This window comes from Salmo salar, chromosome ssa19, assembly GCF_905237065.1.
Source record: "Salmo salar chromosome ssa19, Ssal_v3.1, whole genome shotgun sequence".
Classification (NCBI taxonomy): Eukaryota; Metazoa; Chordata; class Actinopteri; order Salmoniformes; family Salmonidae; genus Salmo; species Salmo salar.
The window spans coordinates 8240119-8259173 of NC_059460.1; the positions used below are offsets into that span (position 1 = coordinate 8240119).

The following is a 19055-nucleotide window of genomic DNA, read 5'->3' on the forward strand; positions in this document are numbered from 1 at the left end:
GGGAGATGGCAGTGTTTTTCTGACCCAGTCTGTTCCCTCTATAGGGAGATGACAGTGTGTTTCTGACCCAGTCTGTTCCCTCTATAGGGAGATGGCAGTGTGTGTCTCCATGCTGTTCCTCCTGCTGTGTGTAACCTATGGCAGCTCCTTTAGAGACCAGTATCACCTCAACCATGCCGTCCGAACACAGTTCACCAGGTAGGAGGGGAACAGGAATATTATCCCTTGTATCTGCAGTTTGTTGCTTGTTGTTAGCATATTCATATGTATACATTTTCACGATCAGTATGAAACTATTTTTTTCAACAAAATTTAGGAGCCCACATAACCCCTTCCTGTCCATCCAAACGCATGAGGAGTGGTGGAACTGGACCTTAACCAGTGTACTGGATGGTCTGGACTGGGACACCTGGTATAACAACATATCAGCAACTGGGAAGGTGCGTGTGCGTGTGAGAGTGTGTGCCTGTGCCTGTGTAAGTGCACAGGCAATTTGTAAGTCGCTCTGGATAAGAGCGTCTGCTAAATGACTTAAATGTTAAAATGCTTAAATGTTTTACACCCTCTTTATCTCCCCTCATGACAGGCAGGTGCCGTCCAGGGATCATGTATTCTGATAGGAGAGCCCATCTTGAGGAAGATTGATGTTTTCAACGCATCCCAATGCCAGGTAAACCAGGGGGGAATGGACACATGTCATTTAACTGCCCGGAAAAACACTGGGGACTGTTAAATGTTGACGTTTAAATGGCTAGGAATTATTCTCTGTAAAACTGCAGGTTCACTTGTTCACCAGCAGGGGGTAGTGTAGTCAACATGGAGTGTATTTGAGGAATTCAAATCAAAGGAAATTACATTTTCACATGCGCCAAATACAACTGGTGTAGACTTTACCGTGAAATGCGTATGAGCCCATTCCCAACAATGCATAGTTAAAAAGTAAGAACTTTTTCAAAAAATACAAAAGGAAATAGTAGCACAATAAAATAACAATAACGAGACTATATACCAAGTCAATGTGCAGGGTTAGAGGTAGTTGAGGTAATATATACATGTAGGTAGAGGTAGAACGAGGCTAAGCAATCAGGATATACAATAAACAGAGTAGCAGCAGTGTATGTAAAGAGTGTGAAAGAGTGTGAAAGTGTGTCTATGTGTGAGTGTGTGTGTGTGTTTTGTGTGTGTGTGAGCATATGTAGTCGTAGTCTATGTGTGTGTGTGTTGGATTGTCAGTGTAGTATGTGTGAGTCTGTGGGTAGAGTCCAGTGAGTGTGCATAGAGCCAGTGCAAATAAAAAGTTGGTCAATATAAATAGTCACTACACTCTGTAGCGCCATGCATTCAGATGCCAAGCAGTTTCTATACAAGCGGTGTTGTAGCTGGTCAAGATGCTCTCAATGGTGCAGCTGTAGAACTTTTTGAGGATTTGAGAGCCCATGTCAAATCTTTTCAGCCTCCTGAGGGGGAAGAGGCATTGTCATGCCCTCTTCACAACTGTGTTGGTGTGTTCGAACCATGATAGGTCCTAAGTGATGTGGACACCGAGGAACTTGAATCTCTCGACCCGCTCCACTATAGCCCCTTCGATGTGAATGGGGGCGTGCTCTGCCCTCCGTTTCCTGTAGTTCACGATCAGCTCCTTTGTCTTGCTGACTTTGAGGGAGAGGTTGTTGTCCTGGCACCACTCTGCCAGGTCTCTGACCTCTTTCATATAGTATGTCTCATCGTTGTCGGTGATCAGGCCTACCACCGTTGTGTCGTCGGCAAACTTAATGATGTTGGAGTCGTGTGCGGCCACGCAGTCGTGGGTGAACAGGGAGTACATGACTAAATCTGCACCCCTGAGGGGCCCCCGTGTTGAGGGTCAGCATGGCGGATGTGTTGTTGCCTACCCTCACCACCTGGGGCCCGTCAGGAAGTCCAGGATCCAGTTGCAGAGGGAGGCGTTCAGTCCCAGGCTCCTTAGCTTAGTGATGAGCTTGGAGGACACTATGGTGTTGAACGCTGAGCTGTAGTCAATGAACAGCATTCCTACTTAGGTGTTGCTCTTGTCCAGATGGCAAAGGGCAGTTTGGAGTGCAATATAGATTGTGTCATCTGTGGATCTGTTGGGGTGGTATGTGAATTGGAGTGGGTCCAGGGTTTCTGGGATGATGGTGTTGATGTGAGCCATGACTAGTCTTTCAAAGCGTTTCATGGCTACAGATGTGAGTGCTATGGGGCGATAGTCATTTAGCAGCCAGGTCACCCATGATACAAGTCAGTATTCGACGACCATCCATGTCTGAGGACGTCGGGAGATGACATGGTAACTGGTTACTAGGGGCAACAGTGAGCGCTCTTACCTTCAAGTAGGTTTCGGTTTTGCCTTTGGTGCCAATGGTTGCATGTTCGAATACAGCGATAGAAAGTTGTTTTTGGCCTATCCCAAACCTTAACCCTTACCTTCACCATTCAGAGTTAGTACCTAACCTTAATATTTTCGAGTTAATGCCTAAACTTAACCTTAAACACTTCGATATTTTACGTTTGGAACAATTTCGAAATTTGCCATTTCAGAAACGTGGATAAATGTCAAATTCTGATGTGAGACTGTGAGAGCTTGTTGCATTTAGACAGGCTAACTTGGCGTTCTTGGGCACAGGGACTATGATGGTCTGCTTGAAACATGTAGGTTTTACATACACAGTATTGCAGTACAGCTCAGATTTTACTGTCTGTGCAAACTATCACAATGTCTATGTATTCCACATTTAATTTTGCTGTGAGTGGTCTATTTTCTTTAGAAACTACAAAATTAAGTTATTGTCTGTGTGTTTGATACCTAAATGTATCCTGCTGGGTGAACCCATAACTAACCTCTGACCTCCCCTCAGGTGCCTCCTGTAATGGAGACCTTGTTCCCAGAATGCCTCACGGCATATCCCCCAGGTGAAAGAGTCTCTGGGATGGCGTTACCCATGGAGGTCGGACTTCATATCTGCGGTCAACTCCAGTGTTACACAGGAACTGGGACCACAGTACGACTGGGTCTAACACGGTCAGAACACAACACAACCACTCAACCACTACCATGTACATGAGTAAACAGACTTGAACTTTTTTCACATCATGTATGTATCACCAGGCTGTATCATAACTGGCCGTGATTGGGAGTCCAATAGGACGGCGCACAATTGGCCCAGCGTCGTCCGGGTTTGGCCGTTGTAGGCCGTCATTGTAAATAAGAATTTGTTCTTAACTGACTTGCCTGGTTAAATAAAGGTTAAATATTTTTTTTAATATCTGTTCCCCTATTCTATAACACACACCTGAGCTTAGTCAATGATAACAGAAACCATGTTGCGGATGTCATCCTGTCCTTTCTGCTCTAATTAACACCCAGGTCAGAGATGGGGTCCAGGCTAGAATCCCTGAGGTCAGCTGGCTGGCTGGATAGACTAACGGTAGCCATGGCAACCCAGTTCACCCTCTACAGCCCCTCCACCAACCTGTTCATCAGTGTGAACCTGATGGCCGAGAGATTACCTGGTGGAGCTTTGCACACCTCCGCCCGTGTCCAGTCAGCTAGGGTCTACCATTCACCTACTGTATGGGACTACTTCAGTATGGCATGTCAGGTAACACCATAACACTCCTAGTCCCTAGCCCCATCCTCTAACTAACCTCTACCATATCCCCTAACATCTAGCCCAGTGGTGGGAAAGTGTTTGGCTTGAGGGCCACATAGGGATTTTTAATAGTGAAGACATCAAAACAATAAAATAACACACATGGAATCATGTAGTAACCAAAAAAGTGTTAAACAAATCAATATATATTTGGGATTTTAGATTCTTCTAAGTATCCACCCTTTGCCTTGATGACAGCTTTGCACATTCTTGGCATTCTCTCAACCAGCTTTACCTGGAATGCTTTCCCAACAGTCTTGAAGGAGTTCCCTTCATATGCTGAGGACTTGTTTGCTGCTTTTCCTTCAATCTGCGGTCCAACTCATCCCAAACCATCTCAATTGGGTTGAGGTCGGGTGATTGTGTAGGCCAGGTCATCAGATGCAGCACTCCATCACTCTCCTTCTTGGTTAGATAGCCCTTACACAGCCTGGAGGTGTGTTGGGTCATTATCCTGTTGTAAAACAAACAGGATTGCGTATCGCTGCAGAATGCTGTGGTAGCCATGCTGGTTAAGTGTGCCTTGAATTCTAAAGAAATCACAGACAGTGTCTCCAGCAAAGCACCATCACACCTCCTCCTCCATGCTTCACGGTGTGAACCACACATGCAGAGATTCTCTGTTCACCTACTCTGCGTCTCACAAAGACACTACGGTTGGAACCAAAAATCTCAAATTTGGACTAGTCAGACCGAAGAACAGATTTCCACCGGCCTAATGTCCATTGCTCGTGTTTCTTGCCCCAAGCAAGTTTCTTCTTCTTATTGCTGTCCTTTAGTAGTGGTTTCTTTGCAGCCATTCAACCATGAAGGCCTGATTCCCGCAATCTCCTCTGAACAGTTGATGTTGAGATGTGTCTGATACTTGAACTCTGTGAGGCATTTATTTGGGGTGCAATCTAAGGTGCAGTTAACTCTAATGAACTTGTCCTCTGCAGCAGAGGTGTCAACGGATGTGTACTGGAGGCGAAGTCAGGTGCAGGAGAGCAGAGTGAAGTGAACAGGCGCACACTTTGTTCCGGTAAAAATAGCAAAAAGCACAAACAACGTGCCCAAAACACGGAACATAGACAAATGTCTGGCGCATAACAAAATTTCCAATTGACAAAGTACACGTAACACAAACAATCTTACATAAAGACATGATGGGGAACAGAGGAATAAATACATGTAGATTGATTGGGGAATGAAAACCAGGTGTGCAGAGAACAAGACAAAACTAATGGATACCGTAAATTCCGGACTATAAGCCGCAACTTTTTTCCCAGGCTTTGAACCTCGTGGCTTAAACAATGACGTGGCTAATATATGGATTTTTCCCGCTTTCAAAAAAAAAATTCTCCAAAAAAACACATTCTGTGACGTGCTCAGTTTTTTGGCGGCATGAAGCTTTCATTAGACCAATGAAATTGCTGAACGGGTTAAGGTCAAACAACTTTTGTTTATTGTTTAGATTAAATCGAGCGCTCTGAAACTTCCCATCATTCTGATTACGGTAGTCATTTTGTCACCCTCATCATGGCAAAGACACGGAGAAATGCATATGATGCAGCTTTCAAGTTGAAGGCGATTGATCTGGCTGTTGGAAACGGAAATAGAGCTGCTGCACGGGAGCTTCGGTCTTAATGAGTCGATGATAAGACGTTGGAAACAGCAGCGTGAGGAATTGACTCGGTGCAAAAAGACAACTAAAGCTTACTGCAAATTTTTTTTTTTTTGTTACAAGCCGTGTTTCGTTAAAGCCTATTTATTTTTGTTACAAGCCGTGTTTCGTTAAAGCCTGTGTAAAGTTAATTTGTTTCAGTGTACCGGTAGGCACCTGCGGCTTATAGACATGTGCGATTTATTTATGTTCAAAATAAAACATTTTTTTAAATTCATTGGGTGCGGCTTATATTCAGGTGCGCTTAATAGTTCGGAGCGGCGATGGCTAGAAAGCCGGTGACGTCGACCGCCGAACGCTGCCCGAACAAGAAGAGGAGCCGACTTCGGCGGAAGTCGTGACAAGAGGTAACTCTGGGTTTTCCTTTCCTGTGGCGGTCCTCATTATAGCGCTTGATGGTTTTTGCGACTGCACTTGAATAAACTTTAAAAGTTCTTGAAATTTTCCGCATTGACTGACTTTCATGTCTTAAAGTAAAGATGGGCTGTTGTTTCTCTTTGCTTATTTGAGCTGTTCTTGCCATAATATGGACTTGGTCTTTTACCAAATAGGGCTATCTTCTGTATACCACCCCTACCTTGTCATAACACAACTGATTGGCTCAAACGCATTAAGAAGGAAAGAAAGTCCGCAAATTAACTTTTAACAAGGCACACCTGTTAATTGAAATGCATTCCAACACCTCATGAGTATGCAAAGCTGTCATCAAGGCAAAGGGTGGGTACTTTGAATAATCTCAAATATTAAATATATTTAGATTTGTTTAACACTTTTTTGGTATTTCATAGTTTTGATGTCTTCACTATTATTCTACAATGTAGAAAATACTAAAAATAAAGAAAAACCTTAAATGAGTAGGGGTGTCCAAACTTTTGACTGGTACTGTATGTATACTATGTGTTTACTCAAACCTCCTGCGGCCCGGATTGAATGGGCTCACGGGCAGGGTTTTGCCCACCCCTGATCGCTTCCCTCCAAGACAACCCCCCACATTCAGTCAGATAGGGTCTGGTCTTCCATCCACTGTTACACAGGACTACTAGCAATAAGCAGTGAGAAGTGAACTGTGAGCAGTGAATTGTGAGCTGGGCTAGAACAAAGGCCCATTCTATTAGTCTTATCTCAGACATGAAGGCCAAGGATATCTGAAGGTGAATATGAGCTGTAGTTTTGTTTGCCTTCATCTCTCCTCTCCAGCTCCTTTTCCTCCTCGTCTCTCTGGTCCAGCTCGTCCTCCAGATCTGTTCTGCTGGGGAGAAAGGCATGCTGGGATACTTGAGAGACCCCCAGAGTTGGCTCCAGGTGAGAGAGAACCCCCTGCCCCTCCCTTCTCTCATACAGTATATACAGCAATACATTCTCTGTAAATCTGGGTTTGCTCACTGTAGTTGTCTGAGTTCTCTTTCTATCGTTCGATTGTGATCAAGCTAGCCTCTTCATACTCAGTCCTAAGCAAATCACACTGAACTTTATACCCTACAAACATTTCTCTCAGTAGGAGATTTTCTTTCTGTTTGTTTAGCAATAATAGGTCAGTTTGCCCTTCTCTCTGTCTCCCTCCAGGTCGGTATACTCCTGGTAACCCTGGTGTACTACATCTACTACATCTATCAGTCCATTCTGACTCTGGAGGTCATTGACCTGCTGCAGCGACACGACTTCAGGACGCATGTGGATGTCAGCTTACTGTCTACCTGGGAACAGGTGAGAATGGGAGAGAGTGAGGTGTGTGTATGATGATGATGATGTTGATGTTGATGATGAGTCCTCTGTATCTCCAGCACACCCGTACACTGCGTGGCATACTGCTCTTCCTCCTGGTGGTGCGGTGTATGTGTTTGTCGGGGGTTAACAGAACCATGGCCGCCTCAGTGACTCTACTCAGACTCGCCTTCTCCAGACTCCTCTGGCCAATGGTAAACAACCCGCAGACACGGCAACCTTTCACCTTCTACCTTAACCTCTCTGGTTTCATTGGGACGCTAGTGTCCCACCTCGACAACAGCCAGTGAAAATGCAGGGCGCCAAATTCAAAACAACAGAAATCCCATAATTAAAAATCCTCAAACATACAAGTATTATACAACATTTTAAAGATAAGCGTCTTGTTAAAACAACCACCGTGTCCATTTTCAAAAAGGCTTTACGGCGAAAGCACACCATGCGATTATGTTAGGACAGCGCCTAGCCACAAAACACCATACAGACATTTTCCAGCCAAGGAGAGGACTCACAAAAGTCAGAAATAGCGATTAAATGAATCACTTACCTTTGATGATCTTCATCTGGTGGCACTCCCAGGACTCCATGTTACACAATAAATGTTTGTTTTGTTCGATAATGTCCCTTTTTATGTCCAAAAACCTGTTTTTGTTGGTGCGTTTAGTTCAGTAATCCAAAGGCACAAAGCGCGCGCTCAACATCCAAACGAAAGTTTAAAAAGTACAATAAAAGTTCGTAGAAACATGTCAAACGATGTTTAAAATCAATCCTCAGGTTGTTTTTGTCATAAATAATCAATAATATTTCAACCGGACAAAAGCTTCGTCAATAGAAAAGGAGAAACAAGAAAGGCGCGCTCCCGATCACGCGCTGGACTCATGTATGGAAATTTCCACTGTCCACTCATTGAAAGTGCTGTATCTCCCTCATTTTTCAGAGTAAAAGCCTGAAACAATGCCTAAAGACTGGCCACGTGTAGAAAAAGCCATAGAGATTGTGAACTGGGTCCTAAGTCTTTGTATGGTGGATAGACTTTCAATGTTTCCATTGAAAGTCTTTCAAAATAGCCTTTCAAAATAATAGTACTTCCTGGATGGATTTTCCTCAGGTTTTCACCTGCCATATCAGTTCTGTTATACTCACAGACATTATTTTAACAGTTTTGGAAACTTCAGAGTGTTTTCTATCCAAATCTACCGATTATATGCATATCCTAGCTTCTGGGCCTGAGTAGCCGGCAGTTTAATTTGGGCATGCTTTTCATCCAAAATTCCGAATGCTGCCCCTTACCCTAGTGAAGTTAACTACAAACAGTCTGCATGGAAACTATTTAAAATATAATAATCCTAATTTAAATGTTTTATTTTAAGAAGTTTCAAGTAACAGTTCAGTAGTACAGTTCAGTACTTCAGGTAAAAGTGAATTGATTAAAATTCAAGAGGTCATACACATTATGTTTCTAGAGTGTGTCCTGATGTTTGTACCGTTTCTATTCCGTCCCCAGCTGTCAGGAGTTGTCCTGTTGGTGGCTCTGTCCTCTGTGGGAAACCTGCTGCTCCTGAGGAGGTCCTGGGGGTTCAGCTCCCTGCCCCACTCCGTCTTCACACTCCCGTCTCTCTCCAGGGGCCAACTGGGCTCCCGGGCCCCCTCCTTGCCCATGGCCTCTCAGCCCCACCAGCTCCACAGCCCCAATAGCCTGTCTTTGTCTTTCTACCATGGAGCTCTCTGTCTCACCCTCACTGTGGCCTGGACAGCAGTGGTACTCATTAAACTTTTTGAAACACTTTTTATAATACTGTTTTGAAACACTTTTTATAATACTGTTTTGAAATACTTTTTATAATACTGTTTTAAACACTTTTTATAATACTGTTTTTAAACACTTTTTATAATACTGTTTTTAAACATTCGTGTTTGATAAAATCCTTGACATAAATCAACTAGTTTCCAAGGCGATCCAGAGACAACAAACATACACGTAGTCTACCCTACAGTACTGTGTGTATACATACATCACATGTACTTAGTTGTTGCTTTATCCAGCCCTAGCAAGCTACATCAGTCTGCTGTAAACCCTCTGCTCCTGTCTGTCTGTCTGTCTGTCTGTCTGTCTGTCTGTCTGTCTGTCTGTCTGTCTGTCTGTCTGTCTGTCTGTCTGTCTGTCTGTCTGTCTGTCTGTCTGTCTGTCTGTCTGTCTGTCTGTCTGTCTGTCTGTAGTTGATTGGTATCGTCTCCTCGTTAGTGAGAGCTGCTAAACTAGCTGGTAGGAGGAGGAGCCTACTGACTCTCTGTGACGTGGTTGGCTACGTCAGGGGCCAGGCGGCTGTGCTCATTGGCCAACGCAGACAGAGATGGAGAGATAGCCATGCCCACAGGAGAGTGAGTGACTTTTGACCTCCATGCTAATGTCCGAAAGATAGTTTTGAAGATAGGACTGCTTTGCTTTGACTGTCAATGAAAGCAGAGAACAACCTTGTGGTTTAGATTGAGGTATGGAAGGGGTTAACCGGCTGATATATTTTTTTTCTCCTCAGAGTTTTTACCTGGAGGAATTTGAGAGCCTGGTGGATGAGCTGCAGTTTAGACTAAATGCCTTCTCTAACAGTCTGCACCACACCCTACCTCCTAAAGATATCTTCTCCCCCACCCAGAGCCCCTCCAGCCTGGCCTCACAGGTGGGCACACCTGGATGTCTCACCCACACTGTCTGAACCAACCCGCCAGTGTATATATGATTTAGGCATAGCCTTTGAATATGTAAGCCTCTGTGAAGCAATCTAGGTGGAGTTACTTAGACATGTCCCACTTTCAATTTGAACTGGCCACCATCTCATGAGCTGTCCCTGATGCCAGCACAGTTTTAATGCTGTGCGTTTCGTTTGTAGCGCTCTGCTGCCAGTGAAACAGCACACATGACTGAAGAGACACTTCTCAATGATCCCCCTGACATCACCAGCCTCCCACTGACCTCCAGGGAACACTTACCTGACGCACACCACTACAGGTAAAACCACAACAAAATATAATTCACATCGAAAACATAGAATGGTAGAGGTGATTCACTGAAATATGTTCACCCAGTGACTACTTGACTATTTGAGTTTATGTTTAGGCTTTAGCTCAGTTAGCTAGCATAGCCCTAAGTCACTCAGATGGCCTGGGTTGTTAACCAGTCGTTTATATTTCCATCCCAGGTCTCAGCTTGAGTTGGAGACCCTCCACCATCTGCAGCAGTCAGGCCAGAGGAGGCAGACCCCAGCCCCAGTTGGGGGACTCTCAAGTAGGATTGGGACATCCGGCAGTCTCCTGCATAGTGGAGCACCAGGGAGGAGCTCCCGTGAGCACCTATCAGACAGAAACCTCCAGAGCTCCACCTCCACAGGGGGGCCAAGCTACCTCTCCTCCCCAGATTCGGTGCACCTAGCTGAGGCTTGGACATGGGACAACATGCCTCAGATCCAGAGCCTAACAGGCTGGATAGATAATCAGCTGGTTAAGACTGTGGTTCTGGAGAATCAGATCAGCCACTGGACCACTGTCGGTCGGTCTGGTAAGAAGAGCCACAGAAGTCCCAGAAATACCCAATGGGCTACAGTAGAGGGGCCCAGCTCCAGATATACCACTGCTTCTGGGGTGGTGGAGGGCCATGGAGGGCCACACAGGACTGTGGTGGAGGTTATGGTCCATGGGAGACCAGAGACTGAGCCAGAGGAGGAGGGAATTCTAGGGACAGTCAGACAGTGCTGGGGTTGACACTGTATGGCGAGTCTAATTAATGAATTAATAAAATAATGAATTATCTTCATCAATATGCTATTCAAGAGGGATATTTTGAAAAAAATATGTTGAAATACTCTGTGTGGAGGGAATCAGGCTTAATTGCAAGTATTCAGTAGGCCACTGCTTGTGTCACCATGTATATTTTCAAAAACATTAAATAAACAATGTGCCCTGATTGTAAAACAAATAAATAAATGGTGTGTAAAATACATTCTCAAATAAATGGTGTGCAGGATAGGGTGAGGGGAGCGCACACTCTTTCTTGAAAGAATGAACATTACATGGCTCACTGACTAACTAACTAATATGCTTACAGGACAGTTGCATTGTTGCAGCAATCCAGAGACGTCCTTGCACAATAAATAAATAAACCTCTTCATGATCCTGTTGATATCAAAAGTACTAGTACAACTTTTTCTTGTTTTATGTTCACTCACTGTTGAAAAAACACTAGTCCATTCAGTCCAATGACATTACAACAATTGGTAAACTATCCAATGGCACCCTCGAACGTACAGGATCCAGGAATTTAAGTGGCGGTACGCAATTGGAGGAAAACCGACGATGACAGCCAATTAGAACGTGGCAAGTCAGACAAATTCAATTTCGGGAGGTGGGGAGTGTGATTTCTGAAGTCTTTCTAGTTTGTATGAAACAACAAGCCAAAGATCAGTTTAACTTCACTTCAGGAATGATCAAGCGCTACAGAGATTGCTAATAATAGACACATTTGATTATATTCATCAGTTACTAGCTTAAAGGGAGAAGTCTCACTCGTTACACGGTTAGCATCCCATTGGAAAACCTGACAATGAGAAAGATAGCACTGCTGCTAATTGTCTTGCTTGGCGTTGCCCACTTTGCCACTGTTATCCAATGTGAAGATGGTAAGTAGCTAGCTAACGTTAACTAGTAATGAATTAAGTTAGCCAGGTCTTGTGCACGCTAGCTAGCTGGCTTCTTCTGTCGCTATAATTAGCCAGTCAGCTCGTATTCGCAAGCTAGTTGGCTAACTAGCTAGCTAATTATTAACTGCTGGCCATCTTTTATAGAATGTTGTGCGTGCCCTCAGTAATGTTACAGCGTGGTTTTGTTTAGCTCTTATGACTAATTCCATTGCATAACATTGGGTCATTGGACATCCCATTTATTTAACCTTGTGAGGAAAGTGCCCCGACGCTGCACAAATGCTCAGTATAAACGCAAATACACCTTGCACGCTATACATTTTTGGAAAGATTTGGAACGTAACTGTCATAGGAATGACAAACATTGCTAATACTAAAGATACAATTACTGTACACAGTGTAATCATCCATCCACCGGACAGGTGTGGCATATCAAGATCAATACTAAGGTGCACCTTGTGCTGGGGAAAATAAAAGGCCACTCTAAAATGGGCAGTTTTGTCACACAACACAATGCCACAGATGTCTCAATTTGAGGGAGTGTGCGATTGGCATTCTGACTGCAGGAATGTCACGAGAGCTGTTGCCAGGTAATTTCATGTTAATTTCTCTTCAATAAGCCGCCTCCAACGTTTTAGAATTTCGCAATACCTCCAAACAACTGCAGAACACGTGTAACCATGCCAACCCAGGACCACAGCTGGCTTCATGTGTGGGATTGTCTGGCAAGCAACCCGGACAGTTGATACAACTGTGGGTTTGCACAACTAAATAATTTATGCACAAACTGTCAGAAACCGTCTCGGGGAAGCTCATCTGCGTGCACGTCGTCCTCACCAGGGTCTTGACCTGACTGCAGTTCGGCATTGTAACTTGACTTCAATGGGCAAATGCTCACCTTCGATGACCACAGGGCACGCTGGAGAAGTGTGCTCTTTACAGATGAATCCCGGTTTCAACTGTAACGGGCAGAATGCAGACAGCGTGTATGGTGTTGTGTGGGTGAGAAGTTTGCTGATGTCGATGTTGTGAACAGTGTCCCACGGTGGGGTTATGGTATGGGCAGGCATAAGCAATGGACAACACAAACAATTGCATTTTATCAATGGCAATTTGAATGCACATATACTGTGAGATCCTGAAATGGTCACACCAGATACTGACTGGTTTTATGATCCACACCCCTACCTTTTTTTTTTTTAAGTGATCTATTCCCAGTCATGTGAAATCCATAGATTAGGGCCTACTGAATTTATTTCAATTTACAGTTCATACAGTAGAAGGAACTCTAACTCAGTAAATTGTTGCATGTTGCGTTTTTATTTCTGTTCATTCTATGTTCCATGCTTTCAGCTGAGAACCCAAAAGAGGGGGCTGCTGTAAGCTCCCCTGGGTTTGAGAGCTAGGTTTTGTTGCAACGCAAACCCAACTGCGCTGTCCTGACTTGTTGCTAGACGTTCTGTTTTTCAGTGTTATCAATGATGTTTGCAGATGTAGCAGACGTCGATGAGGTTGACAGTGACGATGAGGATGAAGATGATGGAACAGAGGTGAAGGATGAGAACGGAGTGTTGGTCCTGACCGACAACAACTTTGACACGTTCATGGAGGGCAAGGACACTGTGCTGGTTGAGTTCTATGCCCCATGGTAAGTTTGCCTAAAGGGAGAGTTGACAATAAGAAGTCAATGTTTGTCAGTCATTGGCGACGTGTCCATCCACATCTATTGTGCAGCTCTTGGTAATGCAGTGTGAAAAACCGGAATGCCTTCATCTCAAATGCATGGGATATATGCACCATTGAAATCATTTCCCCCTTGATTGACACTTCTCTAATCTGTTCTCATCCCCTCTCCCAGGTGTGGCCACTGTAAGCAGTTTGCTTCTGAGTATGAGAAGATCGCCCAGAGTCTGAAAGAGAATGACCCCCCTATCCCTGTGGCCAAGGTGGATGCGACCAAGTCCAGTTCCTTAGCAAGTAGATTTGAGGTGTCGGGATATCCCACCTTCAAGATCATGAAGAAGGGGGAGCCTGTGGAGTATGATGGAGCCAAGAATGAGCAGGGTAGTACAACCACTAACAAGACTGTGCTGGTAGCCTGGCTCTCTGTTTCTGTATTTGACTACGCTAGTACATCTGGGCCTTGTTTGACTAAAGCGGAAACAGACTGAGAGACAGGCTACTATCTTAGTTTCACTTCAGTAGCATTGGTAATGTTCTAACTGTGATTGTGTTTCAGTCATTGTGGCTTGAGTGAAAGAGGCAACCCAGCCAGACTGGATTCCAACCCCCTTTCAGTTTAGTAACACTGTTAATGCGGGAACTGTGGTTTTCAGCCATTGTGGCTCAAGTGAAGGAGGTGGCCCAGCCAGACTGGAAGCCCCCTCCTGAGGCCACCCTGGTGCTGACCAAGGACAACTTTGACGATGTGGTCAACAACGCTGACATCATCCTGGTGGAGTTCTACGCCCCATGGTCAGTCAGTCCACCTCTAGACAACGTTTAGGATGCATCTCAACTTCATGTCCTTGTCTCCTCTGCTTCATCTGCACTGGTCTGATGCATGAAATCTATCACTTCCTTTGTGTTTTCTATCTAGTAAAGGAGTGGAGGGGATAAAGCTATTTTATATGAAGCTTCATGTTCCTGCCTAACGAAGCATTATGGTGCTGTTTTAACTGTCCCTCCAGGTGTGGCCACTGTAAGCAGCTGGCTCCAGAGTATGAGAAGGCAGCCAAGGACCTGAGCCAGCGCTCTCCTCCCATCCCCCTGGCCAAGGTAGACGCCACCCAGGAGAAGGACATCGCCATCCGTTTCGGGGTGTCGGGGTACCCCACCCTCAAGATCTTCAGGAAGGGGAAGGCCTTCGACTACAACGGACCCAGAGAGAAGAGTGGTACGTCCACACTTCAGACTGTTTCAGACACTACCCAATAACTAAATATATCTGCTAACATTATGGATTTTAGGACACGTCCCATTGTAATGATCTAGCCAAGTGTTCTAACTACTCTGTGTTCTCTGTGTAGGAATCGTTGACTATATGAGCGAGCAGGCAGGGCCTCCCTCCAAGCAGGTGCAGATGGTGAAACAGGTGTCGGAGTTGATCAAAGATGGTGACGACGCTGTCATAGTGGGTGTGTTTTCCTCGGAGCAGGATACGACCTACGACCTCTACCTAGAGGCCTGTAAGTATTCCTTTTTAATTAACGTTGCTTTGGTGTATACAGTGCAGGGTTCACACAAGGTGCTTCAAGTACTTGAATTTGTTACTGGAATACCTTGAAAATCTGACATTTTCTGAAGTTGGTACTTTTTATTTAATCCATTTTAAAAGAAGGCTGTAATGTAACTAAATGTGGAAAAAGTCAAGGTCTGAATATTTTCCGTATAAAAGAACACATGAGACACCGGTCTTATTCATGCCTGTCTCAGTGGACTAATACATTGCAGAGGCTGTGAGGATGGCTCACCAGTAAGTAGTACGTTTACATTCACATTTCTAATCTACAATGTTTATTTGGTTACAGTAATTTGTTAATGTATTCAATTATTCGTTTTTTACCGTTCTCATTGTCTGAGTGGACACTTTGTTTGCGGACTGCACGACTTGCGCTACACTTTTTTTTTCATTCCATTTACGTGTTTGGTTGGAGCGCTCTTGTCAATGTTGCGTAAGGACGCGCCCCAGATTACCCGTAGAAGTAGGCCTAGGCTACCTGGCCTGCGTGTAAAATGTAGGCCTATAAATTTGCTCCACAGTGATGGTGAATTCTCAAATAATTTCCCTTCACCTCAAACGGCACGTAATCAATCTGTTTTTACATGCATTGAGAGACTACGTTGAGGAACTATTGTCAATTTGTAAGATCTTTCCAGCTCTTGATAACCACTCAGCACGATGGGGGGGGAGGAATGTCATGCTCTGATCCGGTGGAAACGTAATACAATAGGCCTACCTGATTACTTATCCCTTGCACAAATAGCCTACAGCTATGTCAGTCCGGAGCTCACTGGCACAGGAAACTGAGGGCCCAGAATATTCTATACAATATTGCAAGTTTGCTAGCACCAGCTTCAGGCTGGACCAAGTTAATAGTTGATACAATGTTTAAAGTTCCTTGTAGACAATGTGATTCATAGATATTTATTTTTATCAGGGTATTTTCTACCTGCAGGCTACAATGTTTTTATTTGTTGGCTTTATGGAGGCTATTTTTACATTGTTGGCAATAGAAGTTACTTTTAGAATTTTGATTAACCACATGATGATTGTCAGATACGAAGACTTTATTATAAATGAAATTAAACTGTTCCATGGAAATGTGCATATGACAATCATAACGGGCATGCAGTTTGATAGAAATGGTAAGATAAATTGGCATTCTAAATGGAGAAGGTTGATGACCCCTGGTGTAGCCATTACCTACTGGTAACTTCAGGAGCTTACTGGCTGAATCTGCCACGGCCAGCTGGAAGAGGTTCGGGGACAGATTTTTATATATATTCTTCTGGTTAGGCTATCTTGATCTCTTGCTCCTTCTCATTTGTGTGTCTTGATTACTTAATCAGTGTGCTTAAAGCATAAGACGAGCTCAGTAGCCTACCTACAGTATAGTTGATTTTCTTCAAACATATAGGGAACTCCACGTTTTAAAATTATTTGTCTGGAACAGCCTTATAAACAACATATTATTTAGTAGAACTTGTAAGGTTCCCAATGAGGTTGTGGCGATGAACTTTTACAAATTGATGGTCCTTGAAAATAAATATTGGTGCTTGAAAAAGTACTTAAGTCCTTGAATTTGACTTGCCACGGTCTGTACATACCCTGAGTATGCCTATACATAGAATGCTATATGTGTAGTATTGAGGGTGTATAGGAAATTCCTGTGCTCCTGGTGAGGCTTTCTAAAGGCGATCAATAGTGATTGTATTGTACTCCTATCTGTCCTCCCAGGTCATGTTCTTAGAGAGGACTTCAAGTTCCTCCATACCTTCAGTTTAGACTTGGCCAAGCTCCTCAAGGCCTCCCCCGGCCAGGTCGTCATGGTGCAGCCTGAGAAGTTCAGGTCCAAGTACGAGAAAGCTTCACACACACTCACCATCAAAGTAAGTCTGTCCACAAGGTGTGTGTGTGTGTTTGTCTAACCTCAAGTAGACTTCAATGAAGCATGCTCTCCTGTCCTAAGAAAATACTGAAATTATTTCTGTATGTTTAATGTTGTAAGATGTTCTCATAACCTGGCCCATCTCTCCTTTTCAGGACTCCACAGAGGTGTCTGAGGTGCAGGACTTTTTTAAGAAACACATCCTGCCACTGGTGGGTCACAGGAAACAGAGCAACGATGCTAAACGCTACACCAAGAGGCCGCTGGTTGTTGTCTACTACGGTGTGGACTTCGGCTTCGACTTCAGGAAAGGCAAGTGTCCTCAACCCCTTATTTCCTATGTTGTGTGAATATTGTCTAAAGCTGCGTTGCTTACATAATACCTTTTTTGTCATGCTGAAGGGCTGGAACAAAAGCCTGCACTGCCAGTAGCTCTCCTCCAGGACCGGCGGTTGGAGAACCTTGGCGGTGTTAATTGCAGCTCATCTCATGTCTGATAACCCTTTCTATTTCTGTTGTAGCCACCCAATTCTGGAGGAGCAAGGTTCTGGAGGTGGCCAAGGATTTCCCAGAATACACCTTTGCCATCGCTGACGAGGAGGACTACTCAGAAGAGCTGAAGAGCCTGGGGCTCAGCGACAGCGGGGAGGAAGTCAATGTGGGGATTCTGGGAGATGGTGGCAAGAAGTTTGCCATGGAGCCTGAGGAGTTGGACTCTGAGGTGCTGAGGGAATTCATCATGGCCTTCAAGAAAGGTGAGCTTTACAGCAATTGTTATAAAATGTCAGGACTTTAAACCACAACATGTTGTATTGAGTTACATATTAACCTGAGTTGAGTACCTTGTCTGCAGCCAGCCAAATATCATCACTATGTGACAGGTCTTCATTGCCAATATTGTGTAATGGACTATACATTAGTGTCCATTGGTCACCATGTCTGTGTCCCTTGTCTCTCCCTCTCTGTAGGCAAACTGAAGCCCGTCATCAAATCCCAGCCGGTGCCCAAGAACAACAAAGGCCCTGTGAAGGTAGTGGTTGGAAAGACCTTCGACGACATTGTCATGGATACCAAGAAAGACGTCCTGATTGAGTTCTACGCCCCGTGGTGCGGTCACTGCAAGAAGCTGGACCCTGACTACACTGCCCTGGGCAAGAAATACAAGAACGAGAAGAACCTGGTCATTGCCAAAATGGACGCCACGGCTAACGACGTGCCTCACGACAGCTACAAAACAGAGGGCTTCCCCACCATCTACTTTGCGCCTAGCAACAGCAAGCAGAGCCCAATCAAATTTGAGGGTGGGGATAGAACCATAGAAGGATTTAGTAAGTTCTTGGAACAGCACGCCACAAAGTTATCACAGAGCAAAGATGAACTTTAAAAATCTCTTTCTGAGTAGCTAAGAACTCTAACCATACCAGTGTAGAGACTACAGGTTCCAGGTGCCCTGGAGGAGCCGAGGGCAGACAGTCAATTCCAAATCAACCCTTCCTAGCCCCTACACCCTAGCCACCTATGTGCAAGATGGAGCTACCACCATATGTATCCAACCCTCTCAGATGTCCACTAGGGCCTAGTGTTTAGGGGCTCAGTTGATTTCAGTGTCCCCGCAGAGGGCTGTTACTGAGTTGGTCTGATTTACCAGATGTTAAGTATTTTTTTTCTTTGTTTTTTCTGATCAAATCAAGAGATTCTGCTTTTCTTTTCCATGTCTAAAAGCATGTAAGCACTGTGAGTTCTAAGCCTCTTTAAATAAAACATGAACTGATGTGGTAGTTGTGTGGGGTGCATGATTCTTGTACTGAGGACACAGGGTAGGTGAAAGCAACATTTCTAAGGAATGTTGTCTGTCCTATTGTATAGTATGGGAGTATTCAACTCTTACCTACAAGGTCCAGAGCCTGCTGGTTTTCTGTTCTACCTGAATTAATTGCGCCCTGTCTAAATCATTCCCTGATTAGAGGTTATTACATTCTATTAAGATTAATTGTTTTTAGCTCCACTTTAGTAGTTATTTGAAGTTTTAGAACATTTTGTTTTTATATTTAGCTTTAGTGTGGGAGGCTAGGCTCCATGTATGTGTTGTATCATTTTTGGGGATGTCCATTCCTGCAACTGTGGGGCATTAATGCATAAGGTAATGGGTCAGGTCTAAGGTTAGGTTTAAAGGGAGACTGCGAGAATACTTAGATGCGTG

The 19055-nt window shown here is 44.3% G+C and overlaps 2 protein-coding genes across 2 annotated transcripts in view; both read left to right on the forward strand.

Moving 5' to 3' along the window:
* pkd1l1 (polycystin 1 like 1, transient receptor potential channel interacting) overlaps positions 1 to 11111 on the forward strand; it is a 55339-nt gene extending 44228 nt beyond the window's left edge. Inside the window, exons 48-60 of the mRNA XM_045702878.1 lie at positions 88 to 198; positions 317 to 440; positions 587 to 670; positions 2877 to 3040; positions 3386 to 3620; positions 6532 to 6636; positions 6898 to 7038; positions 7116 to 7250; positions 8561 to 8815; positions 9274 to 9435; positions 9591 to 9731; positions 9942 to 10060; positions 10251 to 11111. Coding sequence (XP_045558834.1) covers positions 88 to 198; positions 317 to 440; positions 587 to 670; positions 2877 to 3040; positions 3386 to 3620; positions 6532 to 6636; positions 6898 to 7038; positions 7116 to 7250; positions 8561 to 8815; positions 9274 to 9435; positions 9591 to 9731; positions 9942 to 10060; positions 10251 to 10809 — 2335 coding nt within the window. The 3' untranslated portion in view covers positions 10810 to 11111. The remainder of the gene's footprint in view (positions 1 to 87; positions 199 to 316; positions 441 to 586; positions 671 to 2876; positions 3041 to 3385; positions 3621 to 6531; positions 6637 to 6897; positions 7039 to 7115; positions 7251 to 8560; positions 8816 to 9273; positions 9436 to 9590; positions 9732 to 9941; positions 10061 to 10250) is intronic.
* Positions 11112 to 11415: 304 nt separating this feature from the next.
* On the forward strand, positions 11416 to 18633 carry pdia4 (protein disulfide isomerase family A, member 4). The gene is made up of 10 exons (XM_014157132.2): positions 11416 to 11723; positions 13236 to 13392; positions 13603 to 13808; positions 14081 to 14219; positions 14435 to 14640; positions 14774 to 14932; positions 16705 to 16856; positions 17011 to 17167; positions 17377 to 17610; positions 17824 to 18633. The coding sequence occupies exons 1-10, from the start codon at positions 11648 to 11650 to the stop codon at positions 18237 to 18239; spliced, it is 1902 nt and encodes a 633-aa protein (XP_014012607.2). The 5' UTR covers positions 11416 to 11647; the 3' UTR covers positions 18240 to 18633.
* Positions 18634 to 19055: the final 422 nt, after the last annotated feature.

Bases quoted from the DNA above. Each gene is read 5' to 3' on its own strand.
- pdia4 (XM_014157132.2), top strand. From the start codon at position 11,648: ATGAGAAAGATAGCACTGCTGCTAATTGTCTTGCTTGGCGTTGCCCAC. The intron at 14,220-14,434 runs GTCAGTCAGTCC...CTGTCCCTCCAG, and splicing joins GTGGAGTTCTACGCCCCATG to GTGTGGCCACTGTAAGCAGC. The intron at 14,641-14,773 runs GTACGTCCACAC...TTCTCTGTGTAG, and splicing joins CGGACCCAGAGAGAAGAGTG to GAATCGTTGACTATATGAGC.